Source organism: Aspergillus karnatakaensis (assembly GCF_047715665.1).
Source record: "Aspergillus karnatakaensis strain CBS 102800 unplaced genomic scaffold BJY04scaffold_23, whole genome shotgun sequence".
In the NCBI taxonomy this organism is placed as follows: domain Eukaryota; kingdom Fungi; phylum Ascomycota; class Eurotiomycetes; order Eurotiales; family Aspergillaceae; genus Aspergillus; species Aspergillus karnatakaensis.
Genome location: NW_027395735.1, coordinates 446,822 through 470,513, shown reverse-complemented (window position 1 = coordinate 470,513; position 23,692 = coordinate 446,822). Strand labels below are relative to the sequence as shown.

Genomic DNA, 23,692 nt, shown 5'->3' with positions numbered 1-23,692 from the left:
CCAGCACCGGAAGAGACGCCAGCACCGGAAGAGACGCCAGCACCGGAAGAGACGCCAGCACCGGAAGAGACGCCAGCACCGGAAGAGACGCCAGCTCCGGAACAACCGCCAGCTCCCGAAGAGGTGCCAGCTCCGGAACAACCACCAGCTCCCGAAGAGACGCCAGCACTGGAACAACCGCCAGCTCCCGAAGAGGCGCCAGAGCCCGATACCACGGGGCCAGTAGAGAGTCAACCGGCCGATGAACCCGTACCCAGCCCAGAGGACGAGTCCCCCACAGCTACGCCTAGTGAAAGCGAAACACCAGCGGAAGCGCCACAAACGTCTTCTTCCAAGAAAAAGAACAAGAAGAAAAAGAAGAAGAATCAAGTTATTTCTTTGGATGAAGAACAACCGACCCCTGCAAACGAGGAGCCCACTCAAGATCCTGTCCAGGAGCCAGTTGAAGAGTCTGTTCAGCAGCCAGTCGAGGACCCAAAGCCAGATTCAACAGAAGATGTCAAGCCGCCTGAAGATATAGTTCAGGATGCGAGTGAACCTTCGGAAGCTACCCCTCCCGCGCCAATCGAAGAACAAAATCCTGAAACAACCGGAGATGACAACCCCCCTGCTGCTACTATTGACGAGGCGGAACCCGCAGCCACGACTGAGCCCGAGCCCGAGCCTGAGCCTCAACCTGCTCCAACCGGCAAGAACAAGAAGAAAAACAAAAAGATCAAAAAGAAGGCAGCAGCTCTAGCCGCGGAAATATCCGATAGCCCCTCAGAGGAACCTGCAGCGGTTGTTCCAGAAGCAATCGAACAAGCCCCAGTTGAGGCTCCCGAAGAGCCTCAAAGCCAATCTATTCCGGAAGAAATTGCCGAAGCTGCACCCGAAGGAATCGAAAATGCCCAAGTTGAAACTTCTGGTGAGCCTGAAACCGAGACTGTCGCCCCCCAGCTAGAGTCCCAGCCGGAGCCGCAGCCCGAACAGGAGCCAGACATCGAGCCTCAAAGCCAATCTATTCCGGAAGAAATTGCCGAAGTTGCACCCAAAGAAATCGAAAATGCTCAAGTTGAAACTTCCGGCGAGCCTGAAACCGAGACTGTCGCGCCCCAGCTAGAGCCCCAGCCGGAGCCACAGCCCGAACAGGAGCCAGACATCCAGCCCGAAACTCAGCCCGAGCCGGAGAAATTAGAAGTAGCCCCAGTGCAAGAGCCAGAGGACCAGCCTGCCGAGAAACCTGCCAACGGTATGTATCCAGATCCGCACAGAAGACAGACAACAACTAACAATATCCAGATGACGATTTCCCTGATTGTGACCACGTGGCCGCAACCGATCAAGTCGAGGCCGAGAATGAGGCAGCAGCTCGACAAGCTGAAGAGGACGCTAAATTAGAGGCCGAAGAAGCAACTAAGAATACGGAGGCATTGATTGACTTTGAAGAGATTCCTGAGTCGCCTGTGGAGGACACTGTCGAGACCCCTCAACCGACCGAAGCTACGCCGCCAGCCGAGCCTGTGGGAGAGCCTTTGATTGAGAGTGTACCGGAGCCTGAAGTCAAGAGCACGCCAGAGCCAGAGGTCGAGAGTGCGCCAGAGCCAGAGGTCGAGAGTGCGCCAGAGCCAGAGGTTGAAAGTACGCCTGTGGTTGAAAGTGCGCTAGAGCCTGTGGTTGAGAGTGTACCGGAGCCTCAGATTGAAAACGTACCGGAACCGCAGCCGGCAGAAATTGAAGTTTCAGAGGCTGAGGCGATAGTTGAAAGTCCGGCTATCGATCACGAGAAGGAGGTTGAGCAGCCACCTATTCCGGCTCCAGTGCAAGAAGCCAAAGTGGAGGATGTGCCAGCCGCTGATGAGATCGGGCAGGACGTTCCGCAAGAGGTTCAAGATCCAGCTGAAACGACGGAGAATACTGAGCATGGTATCACTCCTCAACCCGATGAGACTCCTGAACCTGTCTTGGTAGAGACCCCGGAGCCAGCACAAGAGGAAATTCCAGCCCAAGAGGAAACTCCAGGCCTGGAGGAGCCTCTAGTTGAAACTGTAACAGAACAAGTGCGTCTCGCCGAAGAAGAGAAGGTACCGGAGACTCAGGTTGACGCAGCAAAGGTGGAGGATGTGCCAGTCGCTGATGAGATCGGGCAGGACGTTCCGCAAGAGGTTCAAGATCCAGCTGAAGTGACGGAGAATACTGAGCGTGGTATTACTCCTCAGCCTGATGAGACTCCTGAACCTGTCTTGGTAGAGACCCCGGAGCCAGCACAAGAGGAAATTCCAGCCCTGGAGGAGCCTCTAGTTGAAACTGTAACAGAACAAGTGCCTCTCGCTGGAGAAGAGAAGGTACCGGAGACTCAGGTTGACGCAGCAAAAGTGGAAGATCTGCCAGCCGTTGTGGTGTCGGAAACACCCGAAAGCGAGATCCCAGCTCCAGCTGAGCCTGATAATACGCCTACCGAAGTGCCTGCGCCATCCGAGACTGTGCAAGATCTGCCTGAGCCTGAAACAGAGACTGTTCATGAGCCGGCTATACCTGCGGAGCCAGCAGCGCTTGAGGCTGAAATTGAAGAAAGCTCAAGAGCGCTAGACGTCTCGGATATCCCGGCAGCGGCTGTTGCTCCTGCGGCGGCCGAAATTGTACACCCCTCTGTTGAGGAGCCGCTTATCCCCAGAGAGTCTAGTCGAGGGTTTGAAGATCATTACGAATTTGGCGAGCCCTCGCCTAGGACATTGGTGCCTGATACTTCTGCTGAGATTGGCGGGGGGCATTCAGGAGGGGACAGGTTTGCTATGGTTGCCGGCGAAGCTCTGGCTATAGATCGTGCCAGACGAAAGAGAAGAAAGTCATACGTAGAGCACCAGGACGAGCGACGGCCTTCAAAGAGCTCGTCTGAGGGTCGTCGTCATCATGCACATCATGCTCACGCACACGCGCCTGTTCCTGCTCCTGCTGCTCCTCCTCAAAAGAACAAATTGAGTCAGCGATGGCTCACAGCTTTGGACGAGTCTAGAAAACAGTACGAGGAAAAGGCCAAGAAGGAACAGAGACGAATCGACCGGATCAACGCGGAGCTGGAACGCTCGAGTCTCGACCGAGACCATGAACGACCCAAACGGCCGGAGCATATAGAGCGAACCCACAGCACTAGAGAAAGGGAGTCGAGACATGGCAGAACAAAGCATAGGAGCTCTGGCAGCCATGAAGGAGATAGCAAGGCGGAGTCATCTTCCAGGCCCTCGCAGTCTACAGTTCCCAGACCTCGTCACTTTCTGAAATATACGCCATCCGAGGAAGAGGTTTCGAGCAACGGCCCCCTTCCGAAAATCGATGGCGCAAAAGCCATTGCGGGCATTGTTGAACAACCTCGTCGGCGCTCGTCTCATCGGGATGCGCACAGCCATCATCATCACCATCACGAAAGAGGATTAACGGAGCGATCTGGGGGTTCCCGCCGTCGAGAAGAGCGTCGGGACGAGGAGCCTGCTCGGGAAGTACGGAGATCTCGAAGAAAGTCCGAGGTGGTCGTTGAAGCAGAGGAGCTGCCGGAGCAGCTCGAGCAGCCCGAGTACCAAGATGAGACTCCTAGATCCAGGGACGACCCTGAACGCCGCCAACGCCGTCACCGTCGCAGACGGGAACCCACCCCCCCACCACCCAGCGCAGCTGCTAAGCTCAAGGGCATGCTGAAGGCAGTTATCGCTGCGCACTGAATCACAACACTACTTACTCATTCCATGCATTATTAACTTCACACTACTTCTACATTTTGTACCCTGCGTTTCGGATTGGATTGGCGAGGCGATGACCGTCGAGGTGCATCGCGGAAAGCATTTGCATGGAGCATACGAGTCAATGTTTACGACGAAGGAAATGTGCATAGCTGGTGTCCTGCATTTGCATTATGTCATTGATGATGAATTTTCACATATCATATTTGTATACCAGTCAGATTGCTATGTTTAGAAAGACTTATGATTATGAGAATGGATATCTTATTCCGGGTTGGCATTATTGGTTCACGAACGCATGGGGATCCGGACAAGCTCCCCGCAAACAAACAAGGTCTAGAATACTTTTTAAGGCACCAATGCAGAAGATCTGTACCTGTCTCAATCTGGCGTTGTTGTTCAGCTTCGAAATCAACTGGAGTCTAGACAAGAGGGGAGTATGCGTTGCTTGGCGTCCCGTGATGTCTTCAGGATAATCCAAACAAGACCTCACTTTGGCATCACCTCTCGACAGAGCAACTGGTCGAGGTAGGTATTACCTATCACTGTTTCTATGCTCAGCTATCCAGCTGCCTCTCATCTGGGAAGACACGGATTATTGCAGGTGTTTTCCACCTGCGTATTTTCCATTTGCCTGGAATTTGAGGTTGCCCGCTTCAAGCGCTCCAACCGTCCAACCTCTTCAACAACAATGGCTTGATGAATCATGGACCAAACCAACCCCCCGCCTTTGTGTCACGATTAACCCCATTATTGGAGTCCAGACAGAGGAATATCGAACGATCATTCGAGGGATAAACTTAGGCTGGGACCGTTGATGGCCAGCGATCCGCCATCCCCGGCAGCTAGAAGGGTTGCCCCCAGCAACCTTCATGCCCGCATCGTGTTTACTTCCTCCGCTTCGCTGCTGTCCACCCACGTCGCAGACGGTCTTGCAGTGGCGTCGGCATATTGGCTCAGGCAACCGGTGATGATCACGCTTGTTGTTCTCCTCAGACAACCTGGAAGGCTTCAAATTCCCTTGTTGCCCGCTCACGCTTCCCTGCGGTAACTGCTCCTGCTGCTGCTCCCGCTCGGCCCTCTACTGCATTCCTCTTGCTTTTGCTTTCCGTTTAGTGTTCAATGTCTTTTGCATCTCCGCTGCGCGTCTTGCTCTGCATTTCTTTTGAGATTCTGGTTTCTCCTGCGTCACTTTGATCTTCTTTGCTTCTTTTTTGCTTCGTCTTTTCCGCCTCCTCCCGTGTTATTGAATTGGTTCTTTGTAAGTCTTGCAACTACCCGTCTACTATACCCCCGGGTCGAATATCACTACTAACACTTCATTGTCTAGGTCAGGCACGATAGACCATGACACCTACCGCGCAGGCGCCCGCCATCTACGAAGATGCGCCTCGTTCTCCTACCAAATCTTCCGTTCTCCGAGCACTCCTAGGCCATCGACGTAATCAGTCTGCCGACGATGCTCGCCCGAAACCCTACAAAACCAGTTCCTCCAGCTCAATCTCTCCAGTCGACCAGAGCTACTCACCAATTAGTGGACAGCCACTCGGCGAGATTGTTCCCAATCACGATGCACCCGACAGTGGGATGTTCTACTCCGGATCCCCAGAGAAGCGCCCAAAGGGTGGCTTGCACAAAAAGACAAAGAGTGCTGTCTCGCTCAAGTCCCTCAAGAGCTACATGGAACGCAAGGACACCAAGCCAGAGAAAATGTCTGACGACTCCAATAAACCGAAGAAGGCAAAGTCAACCAACAGCTTCACAGCAATTCTGAAACGGTCTCAGCACGGACGGAAGACGGAAGAACCTACAGACATCAGGGACAAGGAAAATCGAAGTCCTTCCGACCCTGCAGACAACCTACCCTCCCCGATTTGGGCGCAATACAGCACTCCGACGCCGTCGTTCCATGAGCAACCCTCGCCAGCACATAGCGAGAGCCGACGGAGAACCCTACAAGAGGAAGTGTCGCTATACACGCCCAAAGGCTATGGACCGTCCCAGCAGCGGAACTTCTACGACTACCACCAACCGTCTCTGACGAACCGAACCAGTCAGAAACCCCGTCCGAAGTCGGATTACTTTGCTGGAGCTAGCAAAATGAGGGACATGCTACCGTTTGGTATGAGCAAGCAGTCCCTCGTCGATCAACCGGACTCCTCATCCATTAGGTTGGGTGATGGACGTCCCCGGGGCCTCTCAAGCCCTGAGCACCCTGAGCCAGAGGTGAAACCCCCAGCCAGCCCAAAGAAAGCCTCGCGTGTGCAAGAAGTGATATCGGCGTTCAATGCAAAGGACCGCGAAGCTGAGCTGCAAAAGAGGCTCAATGCCAAAGATCTTGAGAGCGAGTTCGAGAAGCTCCTGGTTAGTTTCCGCCCTGATGGTAGGAACGCGCATGATTGTGGCTGACTTTGACAGGACGCGAGAAATATACCTCACAACATGAGAGACAAGATGAGATCTCTAGACACCAACATCAAGGCGGATTTTATCCAAAAGGATAAGAACGAGTGTGCTACACCCCACAGCGCTGGAGGTGGTACGTACGCGACGGATAGTACTGGCCGTCGAGGACGAGGGAAAGAGAAGAAAGAAGATCGTGACAGCTATGATAGCAAAGGGTCTCGATCACGATCTAGGAGTCGCGGGTTTACCTTTCGGGGTAACTCATCGTCACCTACCAAGAAAGCACGGCCTGAGAGCGGCAGCTCTCATCGACGCCCGAAGTCTGCAGATTTCGGCACTCCTGGGCTATCGAAGATGTTGACCCCTTCTACATCGACTACCTCCCTCGCTGCTACGGCTCATCGTGATACGGCCACTGACCCGTCGGACTTTGTCCACTATCTCAAGGAGATTCAAAAGCCCGAAATTATTGAAGTTGGTAAGATACACAAGCTTCGAATCCTCCTTCGAAATGAAACCGTCAGCTGGGTTGATAGTTTCATTGCCGAAGGAGGTATGGATGAGATAGTGCAGCTGGTTTATCGAATTATGAAGGTCGAGTGGAGGTATGTCCCCCGAGTACTCGGATTATGATTATCTGCTAACACACAACAGGGAAGAGCATGAAGATAATTTGCTCCACGAGACATTGCTCTGCTTGAAGGCCCTTTGCACAACCTCGGTTGCCCTGCAGCGTCTCACCAGCATCGAAGCCGAACTCTTCCCAGCTCTTTTGAGCATGCTGTTTGACAAGGAAAAGAAAGGACCTAGCGAGTTCACCACTCGAGGCATCATCATGAACCTGATCTTTACCCAGCTGTCAGTGGCCGTGTCTGCCGACGATGCAGCAGCTCGTACCGCGCGGATACTCTCGTACCTCAAAGATCCCCCAGAGGAAAGCCAGCCTCTGTCATTCATCGCAAACATTTACCAATCCCGCCCTTACCGTGTATGGTGCAAAGAAGTGACCAACGTGACGAAAGAAGTCTTCTGGATCTTCTTGCACCATCTAAACGTGATTCCAGTGGTGGAATCCGACAAGTCCTCTCTGGACAGCTACCGTGAGCGCCACTTCCCCGCTCCCCGCCCTCCAGTCCCTGCTGCGCCGTACGTCGGCGGAGTCGAGTGGGATGCCACAAACTACCTCGCAGCGCATATCGACCTCGTCAATGGCCTCATTGCTTGCTTGCCCACAGCTGAGGAACGAAATGAACTTCGAAACGAACTTCGCGCCTCCGGATTCGAGAAAGTGATGGGCGGCACCTTGAGAACCTGTAAAGAGAAGTTCTATTCATCCGTCCATGACTGTCTTCGGACCTGGGTCTCTGCCGCCGTGGAAGACGGATGGCCGCACCTAGCTGTCCGTGAAGGACCTCCTAGACAGGAGAACAGGTCACCTCCGAAATCACCCATCAAAAGCGCAATGAAAAGCGCACTAGATGAAAAGCCGCCGAAGCTAAACCTCGCTCTTGACCTGCCCGCCACCAACCAGCAAAGTGACCCCATCGGGAACTGGCTGTAGTTGTTAAGTGCAAATGGAGAGCGCGTTGTCACACGACACTCAATCAGCATATGCATTCCTCCATCTATCACCAAGAGCGTTCGCATTATTCCTTTCTCACCTTCTACATGCATCATGCATCAACATTATACTCTTTCTTCAGCCACTCAGAATGTGACTTCTTGGGTATCTTCTCATCTACGAGACCGGCGTTGGCATTTTGGCGTTTTGGGTTGCATATCTCTCTTTCTTCCGCTCCCTTGCACACACTTTACATGGCGACATGATTTTATGATTGATGTTATGGGTTCCTCCTGACACACGCATGCACACACAGACACAGACTTATGATTTTGATTGACATTGCCACTGGGAGTACTGAACATTGCAGTTGCATGTCGGATTGATATTGTTTTTGCCTTCTCTCTTGTCCTTGTGTTCGTTTAGTTTGTTAAGACTAGGGCCGAGTCGAGTAGATAGGATAGGGTTTGAGGTTAATACAGTACAGTAACCTGCCTATCATTGTTCGGTCTATTTTGTACATTAGATGAATTGAGTAGTAATATACATACATACAATACCGAGATGTTTTCTATCGTAGAGGAATGACCCCGACGTATCTTATAACACCGCAAGGCGCGAGCACAATCCCACAGCTCTTATAGCCTTTCTGATTCCCCTAGATTCATTTCCTCTTTATCGACTCGATTCCTCAGATTTTCTCATCGAAGCCTGAGACGGCGGAGCTGAGAACGCGCCCTTGATCGTGCCGAAGACATTCTCGCGGAACTGTAAGATGGTTAGCCATCAAGTCATCTCTTCCTTCAATCCCCACTCAGCAGCATATAAAGACATACCTCATCAATATCCTTCCCACCTCGCTCATCCCACTCCATAAACAACAACGCATAGAGAAGCACAACTATCACCACAAGACAACCGTTAGTTACCGATTCCAGCTTCGACCGCTTCCATGCCCTCCCCATTCATTATCCAAAAATCCAGATAAGACCACACAACAAGAGACGGGGTAAGACGTACAAATAATCCCGCCCCACTGTGCCAACTTCGTCGCCTTCACCCACTTCGGCCGCGCATACTTGAGCGCCGCGCGCCGGCGGTACTTGCGCTCGAGTCGGAATTGGTGCTTTGGGGAGAGTTTCGACAGATCCGGGGGCCAGACCCGTTTGGGCTTGTAGGGGCTGTAGTAGATGCCTTCTGGGGCGTCTGAGGGCGGATCGGAGGGAGCTGTGGATGGGGATTGTGAGGGGGTGGAGGAGAGGCGGAAGGGGGATGATTGGAGGTGGGGAGAGTTGGAGAAGGGGCGGGTGATCGGTTGTGTGTTTGAGACGGGCGTCCGGAGAGGGTTCTGTGTGATGTTAACTTGGAGTTGGTCATTTCGAGGAGAGAAGTGTATTTGCGGAGGCTAGACGGACAGATGCGGTGCGGAGGATCGGTTGGAATCTGCTTGTGAGTGGGAGGCATGATGGAATCGAGCGCGGTGGCGTGGCGGCGGAAAGAAGCTGTGGTAATCTGCGCATGGTGAATGAGTGTGTGGGTTTATGAGAGGAACTTCAGACGTTCTTTGAAGCTTTTCGGAAACTTCGAGATGAAGCCGAAGAAGAGCGACGACAAATACGGTTAGCGTCCAGGCGTTATTCACTACACAATCTATAGCTTGTGTAACTGACTAAGCGAGCGGTGCATAATTACAATAAATGCCGAAGCAGCACGGCATTAGACGCAAATCATCAAAGCCAGAACTCGGCTTCAGGATTCTTTTTAAAATTACGCGGGCTCTCTAAGTTATAAGTATACAGTAGGCCGCATATAGCTTATGGAGTGAACCCTAGGCAGACGACCCAGTACTCTAGCACTCAGCACAGACAATATCAAAACGCACCCGGCATGAAATTCAGCTCAAGTGATGTAACTCGGAAGACCGAGCTCCAGCTGCAGCTCCAGCATTCGACAGCGACCAAATTACTGTCAGCATTAAAGAGGAATCAATCACCCGATAGGCGCAGGTTTCATCTTCACATGAATATCCTCGCTCTACCCAGTATATCCCGTGACGCTGGGTCTCGGAAGAACAATAGTCCATATGCCTCGGCATTTCACAGGATGGATACATAATCACTGGGGAAGACCCAGGGCCACCCACAGGGCCTTGGGTTACGTTGCGACTTGTCCGTTATAAAGGAGCTTTTGGCCTGTGGTTTGCTTTCATTTTTGTCTCATTCTCTTCCCTGGCGGCTGCTATACGGATACCTTTTGCTTCTTCTCTCCATCTAGAATACAGTTGACGTCATCATGTCTGGTGGTAAGCTCTACCTACCTAACAATTCGCCTCTGTGATAGAGTTGTTACACGTACAGTTCGACTAACGTCCTCAAGCCCAGCAGCGTCTCATCCAAGTGGCCTCCCACATCGGGCCTAAGAAAGGAGTCTCGGTCATCACAGAAAAGAATCCAGATGACATCGTCGTAACATGCGCTCTCCGCAGCGCCCTTACAAAAGGCGGCAAGGGTGGTTTCAAGGACACCGCGGCCGCTGATATCCTCGCCGGCGTGTTCAAGGGCGTTATTGACCGCAGCGGTATTGATCCGAACCTCGTCGAAGATATCTCTGTTGGTACCGTGCTTGCGCCTGGTGGTGGTGCTACGGAGTTCCGTGCTGCTGCGCTGGTCGCTGGGTTCCCGGAGTCAACAGCCGTCAAGGGCTTGAACAGGCAGTGCTCGAGTGGGCTGCAGGCGATTGTCGATATTGCGAATGCGATCAGGTCGGGGATGATTGATGTCGGTATCGGTGCGGGTGTGGAGAGTATGAGTTCGCAGTACGGGTATGTTACTGTTTATTCTGTAGAACTGAGAGCGAGCACAAAAGCTAACCAACTTCAACAGCCCCGGTGCCGTGACCGAATTCTCCGATCTCCTTGAGAACCACGAAGAGTCTGCAAACTGCAAGGTCCCCATGGGCGTGCTCTCTGAGCAGATGGCCAAGGACCGCAACATCTCCCGCGCCGACCAAGATGCGTTCGCCGCCGCCTCATACCAGAAGGCCGTGAAGGCACAGAAGGCAGGCCTTTTCAATGAGGAGATCCTCCCCCTTGATGTCAAGTGGACAGACCCCAAGACCAACGAGGAGAAGACCATTACCGTCAAGGCCGACGATGGTATCCGTGATGGTATCACTCCCGAGTCTCTCGGCAAGATTCGTCCGGCGTTCGCGAAGGACGGATCTATCCACGCTGGTAATGCTTCGCAAATCTCCGACGGCGCTGCTGCTGTCCTCCTCATGAAGCGGTCCACCGCTGAGCGTCTGGGCCAGAAGATTCTTGGCAAGTTTGTTTCTGCTAGCGTTGTCGGTGTCAAGCCCCTTCTCATGGGTATCGGTCCCTGGAAGGCTATCCCTGTTGCTCTTGAGAAAGCCGGGATCACCAAGGACGACGTAGACATCTATGAGATCAACGAAGCCTTTGCTTCTCAGTGCGTCTGGTGTATTAACGAGCTTGGACTACCCAAAGAAAAGATCAACCCCAAGGGTGGTGCGATTGCCTTCGGACATCCGCTTGGTTGCACAGGTGCACGACAAATCAGCACTCTGTTTACAGAGCTAAAACGCACTGAGAAGAAGATTGGCGTGACTAGTATGTGCGTTGGCACTGGCATGGGCATGGCTGCTGTCTGGGTCAGGGAGTAGATATGAGCTGGTATCATAGATTTCTTCCTTGCAGCGGTTGTATATGAGCTAGATGTATGTATTTTACCATATTTGCTTGAATCAAGTTCTTTCCAGAGACAGGCCATGAGCTATCGTGTCACAGCATTGAAGAGTGTTTTATACGACTGCCATCACCCAAGTAAAATGAATATGACCGGCTTCAATCAAGCTCTGAACCGCTTAAACGCATCGAACACACTCTCACCCTGCTCAACCGCCTCCTTAACCTTCTCATCCATAGATATAAGCTTCGGCATAGTCTCGAGAACCTGATCCAGCAGACCCCTCGGAATCGCAACAACGCCTTCTAACGGGTCGCAGAAGATGATATCTCCCTATTGCAGAAGCATAACATATCAGCCCCGTTGCTAATCATTAAGTACCGAGCACAAGGTAAATGTGATTAACGTACCGGACTCACAACAACCCCCCCAACATCCACAGGCACATTCCTCAGCCCCGCCTTCGCCTCAGCCCCGGTCCCAACCGTGCTTGTCCCCCGCGCCCAAACCGGTAGCCCACTCCCTTGGATCTCAGAGAGATCCCTTATCCGGCCGCTCACGACCGCGCCCTTGATTCCGAGGACTTTCATTCTCGCCGCCATGATTCCGCCGACGACGGCGCAGTGCTGGTTGGGCGGTTGCTCGATTAGGACTATTGTAGCTGGCTCGGCGTTGTCGACCCAGTGCTTGCCTTCTGGGAAGGTCGTTCTAGAGTCGATTGAGGGGTCGGAGGAAGGGGAGGGTGAGGACTTCGGGATGAATTTTATGGTTGATGCTGGGGCGATGATTTTGAGTTGGGTGTTGTTGCGGCCAATGGTGGGGGAGAATGGGACTATTTCATGTATGTTAACCGTCTGCGAAGCTTGAGGGTTGGAGTAAGGATAAGCACCAAAGTCTGCTAGATGGCCTGCTCTTGGGGGTGATCCGTTGGTGGGTTTCTGGAGTTGGAGGAGGGCGTCCGAGACCTATAAAAGCAATACTTAGGTTAGAATGGCAAAGCAGGACGCACAGGCAGTAGCATACATCGCAGGCAGAAAATCTCTGCAGAGCGTCCAGCTTTTCTTGGATGGAGGTCGACATGTTGCGGGATGCGGGGAAGATAGCGTGGGAGCGGAGGGGCAGCCTGGTAGTAATGGGGTGACGTGCAATGCAGGGACGAGCATTAGAGAAAAGCTTAGATACAAGACGGGTTGAGCCCATTAGATAATGGAGTAGAAATGGCAGTGGATTATGGATGTCGGTAGATGTTGGAGAGCAAGAAGTTGGAGTATACTTGAGCTCCTCGGATAGCCGAGGATCGGACGGAGTTGGGGAAGTAGGAGGGCATCTGATCGCCAAATTATCTACAAACCCCCATAGAATGGTGTATAATGTGTCGAAGCAGCAGATTTTCTATGATTTATTCAGGTTTATGCGTTACAAACGAGGCCTACATGATCTTGAGCCTACTTATAATAACAGAGGGTCTAGAATTCTTGACTTCAACATCCCGGCATGATATGCATTTATATACTTGATACTGACCCCTACTATGTACTAGGGTGTGTAGCTCTAGTTCTACTTCAACTCCGACCCCATACCCCTTATCCCCTCAGCTTCATGCTCCAAGAGATCCATTCCAAACCATTTGCTGAGGGCCTTCACTCTATCCTCCTCATTCGCCAAGGTCTCAACCGTCTCCGTCTCCCCTAAAGTCCGCTTCTTGACCACCTTGCCACCCATAATATACAGCCCCTCGATCTTATCTCCCTTACCATTCAAGAAATGCTTGACACAAACGACCATCTGCGTAAACCAACTGCTGGGCATTGTGCTGGTCTGGTAGTTAAACGTGGCGAAATCTTGCGGTAGAAATTCACAATCGAAGAACGCGTATAGCGGTACCCATTTGCTCTCTGGATTGAACCTGATCTGGTAAACCCAGAACTTCTGCGTCTGATCGGCTGCTTCTGGGAGAGGCTCTTTGGCTAGACACATCTCGGTTGGAGCAATGTTGGGTGTGATTATGTTTTCTTCCAGTGGAAGTGGGCTGGTCGGGACGTTGTTCCCGAAGCCCACATCGACCTATTATTCTGTTAATCGAGCCCTATGAAGAATCATGAGCTGCTTACCATATACTTCTGACCGTCAATGGTCACTATATTCACCATGTGCGCACTATGATGGTTAGTTTAGTCTTTCCAATCACGGAGAGAAAAACACATACAGAGAAGCATAGCGGATTTCTGCAGGGGGATTCTTTGGGTCTCCTGCTGCATTCGAGACCCTTCCTGCTGTAGGATAGACCTGGAAACCAAGAGACCGGAGAACGCCATAGAGCAAATTGGTGTTCTCCATGCAGTACCCATCCAAGCGACGCACAACCAGCTTCTCATATACCGCAGACGGGTGCGTAGAAATACTATGGTGTTGCGAGTAGTGAATCGCGGAATTGCCCCACGGAATGGAGCTAATGTGCCGGCGCTGAAGCTCTGCTAGAGCGGACAGGGCATCATCTTTGATTGACTGTTGGAGGTGTTGCAGGCGTGTTGATTGGGGAGTAGGGGATGCGTATCCAATGCGATGTAGGTATGCTTCTAATTGGTCGGGGGTGTATAGAGAAGGCATTGCGCAGTAGATGCAAGGGTATATTGGAGTAAGTATGGCAGGATTCGGGGAAAAAGTTCGCCTTGCACTAAATTAGTGAATACGGGGTAGTTATAATAAGTTAATAACTACCGACAGCTCAGCCTGGAAGCGGATGGCGGTTATCCGCCAGTCCCTACCCGCTTACCACGCGGCGGCCGTGAAATTATTACCTATTATTCCTCAGCAGTAGTCATGAATCAGCTGGAGAGTCGAGACTGTTCTGATGGGTCGTGATGTTCTGGTCGGCTTATGTTCATGCACAGCTTATGTCAGAGCTGAATGAATAGGCTAATGCAGAACCGAAACGAGCAGTGCTTGCGAGTCTCCAGCTCGAGTCCTTTGCCGCGGCTGAACCCCAGCTTTCAACGAGGGGAAGTCGAGCTTCGGTACATGTGCTTCGCCAATGATAATAATGCTCTCTTGTCGCTTTCAATGACCTTTCTTTCTTCAACCCTCGTCATCGTCTTTCTCTCGCTGAGCACCCCATTTTAATCGAGTTCTTCACCATGGGCGCCACCGATATTGCCGACCTCCAGTACACCCCCATCGAGGAGATCCAGGAACGTGTTGCTCGCGTGAAGAAAACCTTCCTCGAGCACAAGACTCGAGATGTAGAATTTAGACTCCAGCAACTGCGAAAGCTCTACTGGGCGTGAGTACCTCCCTACCCTCAGTCGCATTCTCGACTAACCATTGCTGCGACAGCATCAAGGACCACGAGCAGCAAATTGTCGAAGCCCTCCGGATCGACCTTGGGAAGCCGCGCTTTGAGACTGAAGTTGGTGAGAGTATTTGGCTAGAGAATGACATCGTTTTTATCTCCAAGAATCTCCACAAATGGGTGAAGGACGAGAAGGCTAGTGACATCGACCTGAGCTTCAAGTTCATGAACCCCAAGATTCGCAAGGATCCTCTCGGAACCGTATTGGTGATTGGGTGCGATATACTACTGTCCTACGGTGGCGTGTTCGTGGCTGACTTCATGTAGTGCTTTCAACTTTCCCTTCCAGCTGACTCTTGGTCCTGTCCTTGGTGCCATCGCCGCGGGAAATACGGTCGTGATCAAGCCCAGCGAGAATGCGCCCAAGAGCGCCGTCGTCATACAACGAATTGTTGAAGCCGCCCTTGATCCTTCCTGCTATACTGTCATTCAAGGAGCCGTTCCCGAGACGCAGGCTCTGCTCGCAGAACGATGGGACAAGATCTTCTTCACTGGCGGTGCCACTGTCGGACGGATCATTGCAAAGGCAGCCGCTCCCCATTTGACTCCTGTTGTGCTGGAACTGGGTGGCATCAACCCCGCTATCATCTCCAAGACTGCCAACCCTAGACTCGTTGCGCGACGACTACTGTGGGGTAAACTCATGAACGCGGGTCAAGTCTGCACATCACAGAACTACCTCCTCGTTGACAGGAGTATTCTGCCTGCCGTTATTGACGAGTTCAAGAAGGCATACAAGGAGTTTTACCCCCGCGGAGCCAAAGCCTCCCCGGATTACTCACGAATTGTCAATGAAGGTGCCTTCCGCCGTCTGAAGGGTATGATCGACAACTCCAAGGGCAAGATCCTCCTCGGCGGTACCATGGATGAGAAGGATCTATTCATTGAGCCCACGCTTGTTCAGGTTGACTCTCCAGACGACTCTATGCTTGTGCAGGAGAGCTTTGGCCCTCTCATTCCTATTCTCCCTGTTGACAACCTCGACGAGGCCATTGAGATCGCCAACAGCATTCAAAGCACACCCCTTGGCCTTTACCCATTCGGTTCAAAAGTGGACACTGAGAGAAGTAGGTCCAACAGCAGCCCTAGAGTGGTACCGCAAAACTGACTCCTTGCAGTCCTCTCACAGACCCGGTCCGGTGGTGTCTCCGTCAACGACGCCGCTCTGCACATTCCCACCCTACCATTCGGCGGCGTCGGCGAAAGTGGCTACGGCGCATACCGTGGACGTTCGAGTTTCGACGTATTTGTGCACCGCCGCACAATCACAACCAGCCCGGGCTGGCTCGAATCTCTACTAGCAATCCGTTACCCACCATACGCTGGGAAGCTGCAGAAGTTCAAGTCGGCCAGTCTTCAGACGCCTGACTTTGACCGATCCGGCCGCAAGGTCCGTCTAGGCTGGCTTCGTGCGATCCTCACGCTGGGCGGAGGATCTGCGAAAGCCGGTGTTAGTCGGGCTGCCGTTGTTGCTGCTGGTAAGTGATGGACACGATGCTTTCTTTTCTTCTCTCATTATCTCTTCATTTTATTACCTCGTATATGGTTGTAATGATGTCTACCTCTACCTTCATCTCTATTCACGATATCCGAACCTAATACTAATCCTACTTTTCTACTCTTTCTCTCCTTCCTCCTCTCTCTTGCCCTCTTCCCACACTTTTTCTCAACAAGAGACTCTTGCTCACTTTCATTCATCTCAGTGGCCTATATCTTCCTGCAGATCCTCGAACGACGGACCTCAAAGCTTTGATTGCAAAGATGCTATAAATTAATTCGATATGTTGGAGGACATGAATCTATGTACGCTGCAATATCAATGATGCAATCTATCTTGTGTATGCTATTTGAAGGAATGCTGGGACGGTCTTGGGTTATGTTATGGTTTCTGCCTGTGATCCGAAGTGTTTGGATGTAAATTGATCGCTTCGAATGTATATTTTTGACGGGCTGGTCGTACCTTCCTTTAAGAAGAGCTCGGTACCTATGTATTCCGTAGGATTCATGTCCGGCATCTCCATAGAAACCACGGATTCTAATCACGTCCAGCCGAACCGGACCTCAAGGTGAGCAGACATCTCTCTACTCCTAGTCAAGCTAATTTGATCCTGACAGCCAACTAGAAACCCACATACTTTTCTCGGCGTTGCTGTCATTCGTGCCCTGTGGCTTACACTAGGTAGCAGTAGGTATGAGCTTAGAGCAAGATTACATTAGCAGGCAACAAACCAATAGATACCCAGATAGCTACCTTTTTCTTCCAGCTTATTGTGGTCCCAGGTCGGCTATAGTTGTTTTCTCACTAATATGAGCTGAGCTGAAATCGCCAAGAAGCAGGGAAACAGCTCATTGAGCTACAAATCTAGGTCAGATGAGCCATGGCCTTGCTCACCTGCAGTACAGTACCTTTGTGCAATTGCTCACATGAGCATTATATAGCTCATCTCACACACAGCTCATCCTACACAGCTCATCTAAGCTAGAAATCTACGTCAGATAAGCCATGGTCTCGCTCAACTGAGCTTAGTTCACCTGCAGTACCTTTGTCTAATTGCTCACATGAGCATATATATCATCTCACATAAATATAGCTCATCTCACACATAGCTCATCTCAAGACTCACACATTTGAAGTAGCATAGTGCTACTCCCAATTGAGCCGATCTATCACCATACAGCATTGAAAACTATTTTTAGCGGCGAGACAATAGGTAAAAAATAAAACAAGTCAAATAAGCTAACCAGTGGCATCTAAGCCAACGCCGACACCAATGAATAACATAAAACGGCAGAGCAGGCACAGCACCAGTCACTAGTGAGTAGTAAACGTCCTTGAGTAAATAAGCTTTCAGAAGAAAAGTAGACCACCGATCAAAACCCTCCATCCAACGCTCGTCTACAACAAATAAAAAGGGAATATGGCTTGACGTGACTTTGCCGAACTCATATACAATAGTACAGATATTTTGGTTTACGTTGAGGTAGAGAAGACATCACTTCTTTCGGCTCCTCGACTTCGTAGGGGCGGCTGATGAGGCTCGCGAGTTGGAGGTGGATTCTCGCTTGCCGCCCTTAACGGCTTTGACCTGCTTGTTCTATTTCGTTTTATCAGTTTAATGCCCATGCGTAGATATAGGGAAGTTAAGGAGACGTACCACTGCGCCCTTCGTCTTCTTCTTTGCAGGGGCTTCTTCTTCATTTTCAAGCTCGTCGTCCTCGCGATCACGACCGCGACCCTTTCCATCTCCGTTGGATTTGCCATCTGTCTCAAATTCCTTAGCCACTGTGTTAAGCAATGTCGTGCAGCGGCGACCGATTTCAACAGGGGTGCGGCTGAGGAAAAACCAGTCGAAGCGGAAGAGGGGAGATTCGCGAATCTCATCGCGGATCTTCTCGTAGAGGCCTTCGCCGTCGACACCGTACCTGTCAAGCATGACTAGAAGGAACCGATCTTCTTCCTCTGTGTAGACCTTCTTGTTTGTTGTTGAGACGGTGTAATTAATCTTCAGCTGCTGGAGGGGCACGCGATACATCTCCATCTTCTTCCGGAGCATTTTGCGCTGATGACCCATCTTGCGGAGCTTCTCTTCTCCCTGGTCGATGACGCGGAGGTACTTGGGGTAATCTTGGATCTCGGTGTATCGTTTCCAAAAGACTTCGGCGTACTCTTCAACCTCCTCTGGTTCCTTACTATCAACCTCGGTGGCGATCCCAACGTAGTCTGTGCGTCCGAATTTAGCTGATCCGTTGATAAACTGCTGGAAGTCACGACGATTCCAGTTTGAGAAGCCCTCATCTGAAATCCTCGCTTTCTCTGCCTGTTCTTCTTCCGTCAGTGGGACGGCGTTGTCGATCTCCTGTTGCTCCAAATCACGTTCGGCTTCGCGCTCGCTGAGCTCCTCATCAGGGCCTTCTGGGAGGGGAGCCTTATAGCCAATTTCTTTATGGAAATAGGCCGTCTCCTTTTCTTGAAGCTCCTGAAGACCAGGTGGGAAAAACTGCCAGTCATGAATGGTGGTCTGTTTCGGCGCTCGTGGGACCTTGGGCTTGGTGTCGGCTGTGCGACCACCCGTAGCCAACGCCTGGCGGTAGTACTTGTCAATGGAATAGAACTGCTCCTTCCTCTCACGCTTAGCGGGGTTGATCCAGTTGATCCCAATGTCCTTTTTCTTGTCGGCAAAATCTTTTCCGTTCCACTCGTAGGCGCTTTCTGAGCTGAACTTCTGAAGGTCGTCGATGCCCAACTTCTCGTACTTCTTGTTCAACTCGGCCGTCCTTTCTTCACCCTTGCGCAGGATCGCGTCAATATCGTCATCTGAGATGCCACTGCCCTCCGCTAAAGATCCATCCCCACCCTGATTGCCGAAGATCTCTGCAGCACCGTGTTGAATCATGCCGAGCAGTTCATCCTTCGAAGCGGCACTCTTAGCTTGCTGCTGAGCACGGCCTTGTTGAATAACAAGCTGGTCCAAGCGCAGCTTCTGAGCAGCACGTTCCAAGACTCGCTCTTCAATGGCCTTTTCCGTAATGAATCTGTATACATAGACCTGTTTCGTTTGACCGATGCGATGGGCACGGTCCATTGCCTGCAAATCAGCCTGAGGGTTCCAGTCGCTGTCGTAGAGAACGACAATATCCGCAGTCGTCAGATTTATACCCAGACCTCCTGCTCTTGTGGTGAGAAGGAAAATGAACTTATCCGATCCGGGTTTGTTGTAGTCGTCAATCGCGGCGATTCGGTCTTCATGAGCGGTGGTTCCGTCGATACGGCAATACTTGTACTCTCGGAATACACAGTAATCCTCAAGAATGTCGAGTACACGGCTCATTTGAGAGAAAATCAGGACTCTGCTTCCCTGGGCCTGCATACGAGTAAGAAGCTTATCAAGAATGACCATCTTGCCGGCATTGTCCACGAGATGTTCGTCGGTCGTATAAGGAGGGCCAGGTTCCGCTCCTTCGAAGAGGTATGGGTGATTGCAGCATTTGCGCAGTTGCATAACAATGTTCAGTAGGCGGGTTTTAGATTCTCGTTTTCCGGCGGCTCCGTTAACAGCATCGATATCCTTCTCGAGAATCTTCTGATACCATTTCACCTGCATCTTCGACATAGGAACATAGAGGTTAATCTCCTTCTTTGGTTGTAGACTCTTTTCGACGTCGCTCTTCACACGACGGAGAAGGAAGGGTCGTAGAACACGATGGAGTTGCTGTACAACCGTATCTTGATCTGCATCTTGGTTATTAAACCATTGGTCGAAAGCTTCCGAATCACCGAAAACATCTGGTAACAAAAAGTTTAGAAGCGCCCATAATTCGTGAAGGTTGTTTTGAAGGGGAGTTCCGGTGATAAGAAGCCGATTACGCGAGTTGAAGACCCGAATAATCTGCGCAAGCGATGACTCCTCATTCTTGATCCGATGAGCTTCATCAATAATGATATACTCCCAAGCGAACTTCTTGAGATGGGACTTTTCGCGCAGAACCATTTCGTAACTCGTAATGCAGACATCGAAATCTTCGTCCAAAAGCCTCTCGTTAATCAACTTGTGACGCTCCTCTTTATCACCCTGTAGAACAAGTACATTCACTTCGGGTGTCCATTTGTGGAATTCTCGCTTCCAGTTGTCCAGAGTGGATTTGGGAACAGCGACAAGATGAGGGCCCGTTATATCACAGATGTGTCGGAGGTACCCGAGGAAGGAGATCGTTTGAAGCGTTTTGCCCAGACCCATCTCATCTGCCAAGATACCCGAAATTCCGTTCTCGTGTAGAGATACCAACCAGTTCAGGCCAGCAACTTGGTAGTCACGCATTTCACCCTGAATATAGTGTGGTGATTCCCGGAAGATTGTGTTCGTCTGACCGCCGCTCCTCTCGTCCTTTAAAAGTTCAGCATCTTCTTCTTGCTCTGTGCGTCGCCTACGTTCGCCGCCTGCACCTCCTGATCGCGATGAACCTTTGCGCTTAGACTTTGCCTCTTCATCTGCATTTTGACGGTCTATCTCAGCCATGATCTCTTTGATGCGGGGATTGGGGTTCGTTTCGATGAAATGACGGAATAGATCTGTGAGTCCAAGGAGATAGCGGAATCTTCGAATCGAATCGTCTTCCTATAGTAGATCATATGTAAGAAAAATGAAAACACCCCGAACACAAGCTTGCCGTACCTTATTCTCATTCAATGAGCCGTGCTTTTTGCCGAACATGTTCTTTCTCATCTGAAATGCCTCTGATCTCCGTCTGCGGCCGTCCAGCGGGACCGTGTCTCCCGCGACACTGCTGGCAGTTGTGTTAGGATTCGTATCGGAGTCCTAGGTAAGATCGCGTTAGCGACGGTAGAAAAAAGAGGTGTGATTAACAGGCGCAGGTAATACCGTGTAGTCTGGTGTGTCCTGGTAGCCCTTGAGCAGCTTAGCAATGGGTCATCAACACCAAAGAAGCATATGCATATGAGTCTATGGGAGAGGAAATGTCTGCTTGCAACATACCGTCATCTTCGCGTCAACAGGGTCAACGGGCACCAGCTCGTCGTTTGCATCTGTCATGGGTGTGTCTGCCTGTGAAGGTGGGTCGGAGGAAGGAACAGCTGCAGGCGCCATAATTGTTGGGGCGCGACGTGCGCAAAAGGCCGGAATTCTGGTATCGAGGCTCGATGTGTTATATAGCTATCGCCGAACGAAGTATGTAGCTCGACGGTATATCCAGGACACTTGTAATTGCCAGATTTAAACGAGGAATTGAGGCCCTGCCGTTGTAAGCCAGACAAAGCAAGCACAAAGTGCGGACTACAGTCGCATGTAAAACAAGGCGTGAATGAGGACGAGACAGCGGGAGGGCTTGGATGAAAGAACGGAGGACGAGAGTCGCGCCGGGACGGCAAATAATATGGAATTTCGTCTGAAGGGAGCGCACGACGCGCCCTGATTGGAAGGGAGGCGCGCCGTCATTGCTTAGCTCAGATCTGAGTCATTCCGCGCGGAAGACAAGTTTCCCCGCGGTGGGTCACGTTACCATGACAAAGGGCAGCAGAAAGAAACCGATGTTCCCAAGGTCCAAGTCATACCCAGACAACGCTGCTCTTTTTGTTCTCCGTTTACTTTTGCCTTGTAGCACAAGTTTGTTTTCTGCGTTTTCGGGCTGCTATCATTCTTTGACAACATCCGTTAATACTCCTCCTCTACCTCGAGCCCCTGATCCCTACTCTTTTGCTCCTGCGCTCGGCTCACCTCGCCCCTCTTCTGACCGGAGTTTGGTACCGAGGAACTAGGAGGAAAATTCCGGCCTCAAGCATCAACAAGAAACCTGAACAACAACGTAGCTGCCTTAGCTGCAGCCCGAACAGACATGGACTCGATGAGGTCCCTCAATACCTCCTTACCGAGTTCGACGCCCCGCCTGCAACCCCCGGAGCAGCTCCTGCAACAATTCAAAACTGCTGCCCTCTCGGTCACCAACCTATACAAGAATGCCGTATTCGCCGAGTCACAGGCAAGACAAGCGGGTTATCAAGAAGCGATCGAAGATTTACTGCACTTTCTCGATAGGGAGAACCTCGGGCTTACTGATGGAGAGGGTTGGAGGGTCCGACAGTGGGCTACAGAGCGAAGCGATGGCTTAGCGCACGCGAGCGACGACGATGAAACCGAAAGGAGGACTCGGAGTGCTACACCAGCAGTGCCACGCAAGGAACCATCTGATACAGAAGCCCCTCGACCAGTATCGAAGTCAACGTCATCCCATCAAGAACAACAAGTTACCCCCCAACAACCTCCGTTAACACCCGCCGCTCAACCCTCTGAACCAGCTACCCTCGATCGACCCTCTATCTTTACCTTCTCTGCCGGCCCCGCTTTCCCGCAAGTTCAGGAGCAAGACTTGGACATGCAGAACTCGGATAGCTCGTCGCCATCGCCATCGCCTCAAAGTGAGACACCTGTCTCTGTTCTATCACGAAATTCTCGCCAGCAAGCCCGCCACGGTAATTTGTCTCGCCCTAGCCCTCGAAATTCAACACGCGATTCGCCAGTTGGGATAGGTTCAAAACGAAAGATACAGTTCCCCGACTTCTTCGACCTCTCTGGCATGGGAAATAACCGAGATGTATTTGGAGGAGGCAAACGCGGTCGCTTTGCCTAGAAGTCTGGCTTCAACCCCTTATTGGGACGAACTTCGACATGCCATAGTCACGCAGCGGTTATCATTTCGATTGTTCCGGAGCATATAGTCGGAGTACAGCACATGGTTATTTCACGGTTTTTCTTCATACTTTACCTTATTGGAACTTCGGCTCCCTTCATCTTTTTCTATCTTTCTGCTTGGTTTATACGCATAACATTCATAGAGTTTACACGATATGGTGATACCCGAGGAAGCTGTTCTCATGATCGATGCTTGATCAACTCGCAGTGCATATACTTATATAAATACATCCTGCCTGTTAGACAGACACACACAAGTCATTTCTTCCATCCAGCACCGTGTAATGGGTATCTTAGTTGAACCAACGCCATATGCCCATGCCGACCAAACTTGCAGAGATCGTCATGATCCCGAGTTGACGAGATCCCATTTTATATTTGGTGGGGCCCTGCATTATAAGCTTTTCTTGTTTTCGGAGGTTGACCATGCCGGTTCGGTAGCTGTAAACCCCAAGCCCTATAAACGCAGCAGAGCCTATAAGCCAAACATTAGCTATCTGTAGAGCACTGCAGCGTAGCCCGAGCTGGTAATTGGTCTTGTAACACCCGTTAACTCACCAGTGGCTCTGCAGGAAAGGCAGTCCTCAAACTCGGCTGGAGATAAGCGGCGATTGTCGACCTCCACATCCTTAGTGAAAGCCATGATTAGGGGGCAGGAACAAGAAACGAGATCCGTGTCGAACGATGTACACCGGAGTTAATCGCGGTCCATGCGCGCGCAAGAAAAGGGAAAGGCGGCGTCTTGTGGCAGAATTGACGAT

The 23,692-nt window shown here is 51.3% G+C and overlaps 9 protein-coding genes across 9 annotated transcripts; 5 read left to right on the top strand and 4 right to left on the bottom strand.

Annotated features, from left to right (window-relative positions):
* Positions 1–15: 15 nt before the first annotated feature.
* BJY04DRAFT_218170 (PE repeat family protein) lies at positions 16–3,692 on the top strand (the record flags this gene model as incomplete). The annotated part of the gene is made up of 2 exons (XM_073716258.1): positions 16–1,231; positions 1,282–3,692. Coding segments are annotated over 2 exons (3,627 nt in total), but the record flags the coding sequence as incomplete, so codon positions are not given.
* Positions 3,693–5,204: 1,512 nt separating this feature from the next.
* On the top strand, positions 5,205–8,174 carry BJY04DRAFT_188703 (uncharacterized protein). Its single transcript, XM_073711267.1, has 3 exons — positions 5,205–6,074; positions 6,129–6,721; positions 6,771–8,174. The coding sequence occupies exons 1-3, from the start codon at positions 5,298–5,300 to the stop codon at positions 7,675–7,677; spliced, it is 2,277 nt and encodes a 758-aa protein (XP_073571542.1). The 5' UTR covers positions 5,205–5,297; the 3' UTR covers positions 7,678–8,174.
* BJY04DRAFT_188702 (uncharacterized protein) lies at positions 8,175–9,265 on the bottom strand. Its single transcript, XM_073711266.1, has 4 exons — positions 9,093–9,265; positions 8,698–9,025; positions 8,514–8,578; positions 8,175–8,445 (listed from the first exon to the last, which is right to left on the bottom strand). The coding sequence occupies exons 1-4, from the start codon at positions 9,195–9,197 to the stop codon at positions 8,353–8,355; spliced, it is 591 nt and encodes a 196-aa protein (XP_073571541.1). The 5' UTR covers positions 9,198–9,265; the 3' UTR covers positions 8,175–8,352.
* Positions 9,266–9,880: 615 nt separating this feature from the next.
* BJY04DRAFT_57117 (3-ketoacyl-coA thiolase peroxisomal A precursor) lies at positions 9,881–11,570 on the top strand. Its single transcript, XM_073720658.1, has 3 exons — positions 9,881–9,979; positions 10,054–10,498; positions 10,560–11,570. Exons 1-3 carry the CDS (start codon positions 9,970–9,972, stop codon positions 11,356–11,358), a joined length of 1,254 nt encoding a protein of 417 aa, XP_073571540.1. The 5' UTR covers positions 9,881–9,969; the 3' UTR covers positions 11,359–11,570.
* On the bottom strand, positions 11,544–13,988 carry BJY04DRAFT_207474 (uncharacterized protein; the record flags this gene model as incomplete). The annotated part of the gene is made up of 6 exons (XM_073713861.1): positions 11,544–11,714; positions 11,792–12,213; positions 12,271–12,346; positions 12,405–12,504; positions 13,111–13,445; positions 13,584–13,988. The coding sequence occupies 6 exons, from the start codon at positions 13,986–13,988 to the stop codon at positions 11,544–11,546; spliced, it is 1,509 nt and encodes a 502-aa protein (XP_073571539.1).
* Positions 13,989–14,252: 264 nt separating this feature from the next.
* Positions 14,253–16,489, top strand: BJY04DRAFT_57093 (hexadecenal dehydrogenase). The gene is made up of 5 exons (XM_073720657.1): positions 14,253–14,661; positions 14,715–14,945; positions 14,998–15,797; positions 15,849–16,208; positions 16,434–16,489. Exons 1-5 carry the CDS (start codon positions 14,516–14,518, stop codon positions 16,481–16,483), a joined length of 1,587 nt encoding a protein of 528 aa, XP_073571538.1. The 5' UTR covers positions 14,253–14,515; the 3' UTR covers positions 16,484–16,489.
* A 775-nt stretch (positions 16,490–17,264) lies between these two features.
* Positions 17,265–21,554, bottom strand: BJY04DRAFT_57085 (putative SNF2 family helicase/ATPase). The gene is made up of 5 exons (XM_073720656.1): positions 21,222–21,554; positions 21,108–21,134; positions 20,901–21,044; positions 17,886–20,843; positions 17,265–17,825 (listed from the first exon to the last, which is right to left on the bottom strand). The coding sequence occupies exons 1-5, from the start codon at positions 21,330–21,332 to the stop codon at positions 17,724–17,726; spliced, it is 3,342 nt and encodes a 1,113-aa protein (XP_073571537.1). The 5' UTR covers positions 21,333–21,554; the 3' UTR covers positions 17,265–17,723.
* Positions 21,555–21,813: 259 nt separating this feature from the next.
* BJY04DRAFT_188685 (uncharacterized protein) lies at positions 21,814–23,109 on the top strand. Its single transcript, XM_073711265.1, has one exon. The coding sequence runs from the start codon at positions 22,078–22,080 to the stop codon at positions 22,867–22,869; it is 792 nt and encodes a 263-aa protein (XP_073571536.1). The 5' UTR covers positions 21,814–22,077; the 3' UTR covers positions 22,870–23,109.
* Positions 23,110–23,609, bottom strand: BJY04DRAFT_188684 (uncharacterized protein). The gene is made up of 2 exons (XM_073711264.1): positions 23,490–23,609; positions 23,110–23,406 (listed from the first exon to the last, which is right to left on the bottom strand). Exons 1-2 carry the CDS (start codon positions 23,572–23,574, stop codon positions 23,225–23,227), a joined length of 267 nt encoding a protein of 88 aa, XP_073571535.1. The 5' UTR covers positions 23,575–23,609; the 3' UTR covers positions 23,110–23,224.
* Positions 23,610–23,692: the final 83 nt, after the last annotated feature.

What these genes read in the sequence shown, in the direction of transcription:
- BJY04DRAFT_188703 (XM_073711267.1), top strand. Translation starts at nt 5,298, where the DNA reads ATGTTCTACTCCGGATCCCCAGAGAAGCGCCCAAAGGGTGGCTTGCAC. An exon ending in GCGAGTTCGAGAAGCTCCTG is followed by an intron (nt 6,075 to 6,128) that starts GTTAGTTTCCGC and finishes TGACTTTGACAG; the next exon opens with GACGCGAGAAATATACCTCA. An exon ending in ATTATGAAGGTCGAGTGGAG is followed by an intron (nt 6,722 to 6,770) that starts GTATGTCCCCCG and finishes AACACACAACAG; the next exon opens with GGAAGAGCATGAAGATAATT.
- BJY04DRAFT_188702 (XM_073711266.1), bottom strand. Translation starts at nt 9,197, where the DNA reads ATGCGCAGATTACCACAGCTTCTTTCCGCCGCCACGCCACCGCGCTCG. An exon ending in CGATCCTCCGCACCGCATCT is followed by an intron (nt 9,026 to 9,092) that starts GTCCGTCTAGCC and finishes AACATCACACAG; the next exon opens with AACCCTCTCCGGACGCCCGT. An exon ending in ACAGTGGGGCGGGATTATTT is followed by an intron (nt 8,579 to 8,697) that starts GTACGTCTTACC and finishes TTGTGGTGATAG; the next exon opens with TTGTGCTTCTCTATGCGTTG.
- BJY04DRAFT_57117 (XM_073720658.1), top strand. An exon ending in AGTATGAGTTCGCAGTACGG is followed by an intron (nt 10,499 to 10,559) that starts GTATGTTACTGT and finishes CAACTTCAACAG; the next exon opens with CCCCGGTGCCGTGACCGAAT.
- BJY04DRAFT_57093 (XM_073720657.1), top strand. Translation starts at nt 14,516, where the DNA reads ATGGGCGCCACCGATATTGCCGACCTCCAGTACACCCCCATCGAGGAG. An exon ending in CTGCGAAAGCTCTACTGGGC is followed by an intron (nt 14,662 to 14,714) that starts GTGAGTACCTCC and finishes TTGCTGCGACAG; the next exon opens with CATCAAGGACCACGAGCAGC. An exon ending in AAAAGTGGACACTGAGAGAA is followed by an intron (nt 15,798 to 15,848) that starts GTAGGTCCAACA and finishes GACTCCTTGCAG; the next exon opens with TCCTCTCACAGACCCGGTCC.
- BJY04DRAFT_57085 (XM_073720656.1), bottom strand. Translation starts at nt 21,332, where the DNA reads ATGGCGCCTGCAGCTGTTCCTTCCTCCGACCCACCTTCACAGGCAGAC. An exon ending in CTGTTGACGCGAAGATGACG is followed by an intron (nt 21,135 to 21,221) that starts GTATGTTGCAAG and finishes AAGCTGCTCAAG; the next exon opens with GGCTACCAGGACACACCAGA. An exon ending in GCTCATTGAATGAGAATAAG is followed by an intron (nt 20,844 to 20,900) that starts GTACGGCAAGCT and finishes GATCTACTATAG; the next exon opens with GAAGACGATTCGATTCGAAG.
- BJY04DRAFT_188685 (XM_073711265.1), top strand. Translation starts at nt 22,078, where the DNA reads ATGGACTCGATGAGGTCCCTCAATACCTCCTTACCGAGTTCGACGCCC.
- BJY04DRAFT_188684 (XM_073711264.1), bottom strand. Translation starts at nt 23,574, where the DNA reads ATGGCTTTCACTAAGGATGTGGAGGTCGACAATCGCCGCTTATCTCCA. An exon ending in CCTTTCCTGCAGAGCCACTG is followed by an intron (nt 23,407 to 23,489) that starts GTGAGTTAACGG and finishes TTTGGCTTATAG; the next exon opens with GCTCTGCTGCGTTTATAGGG.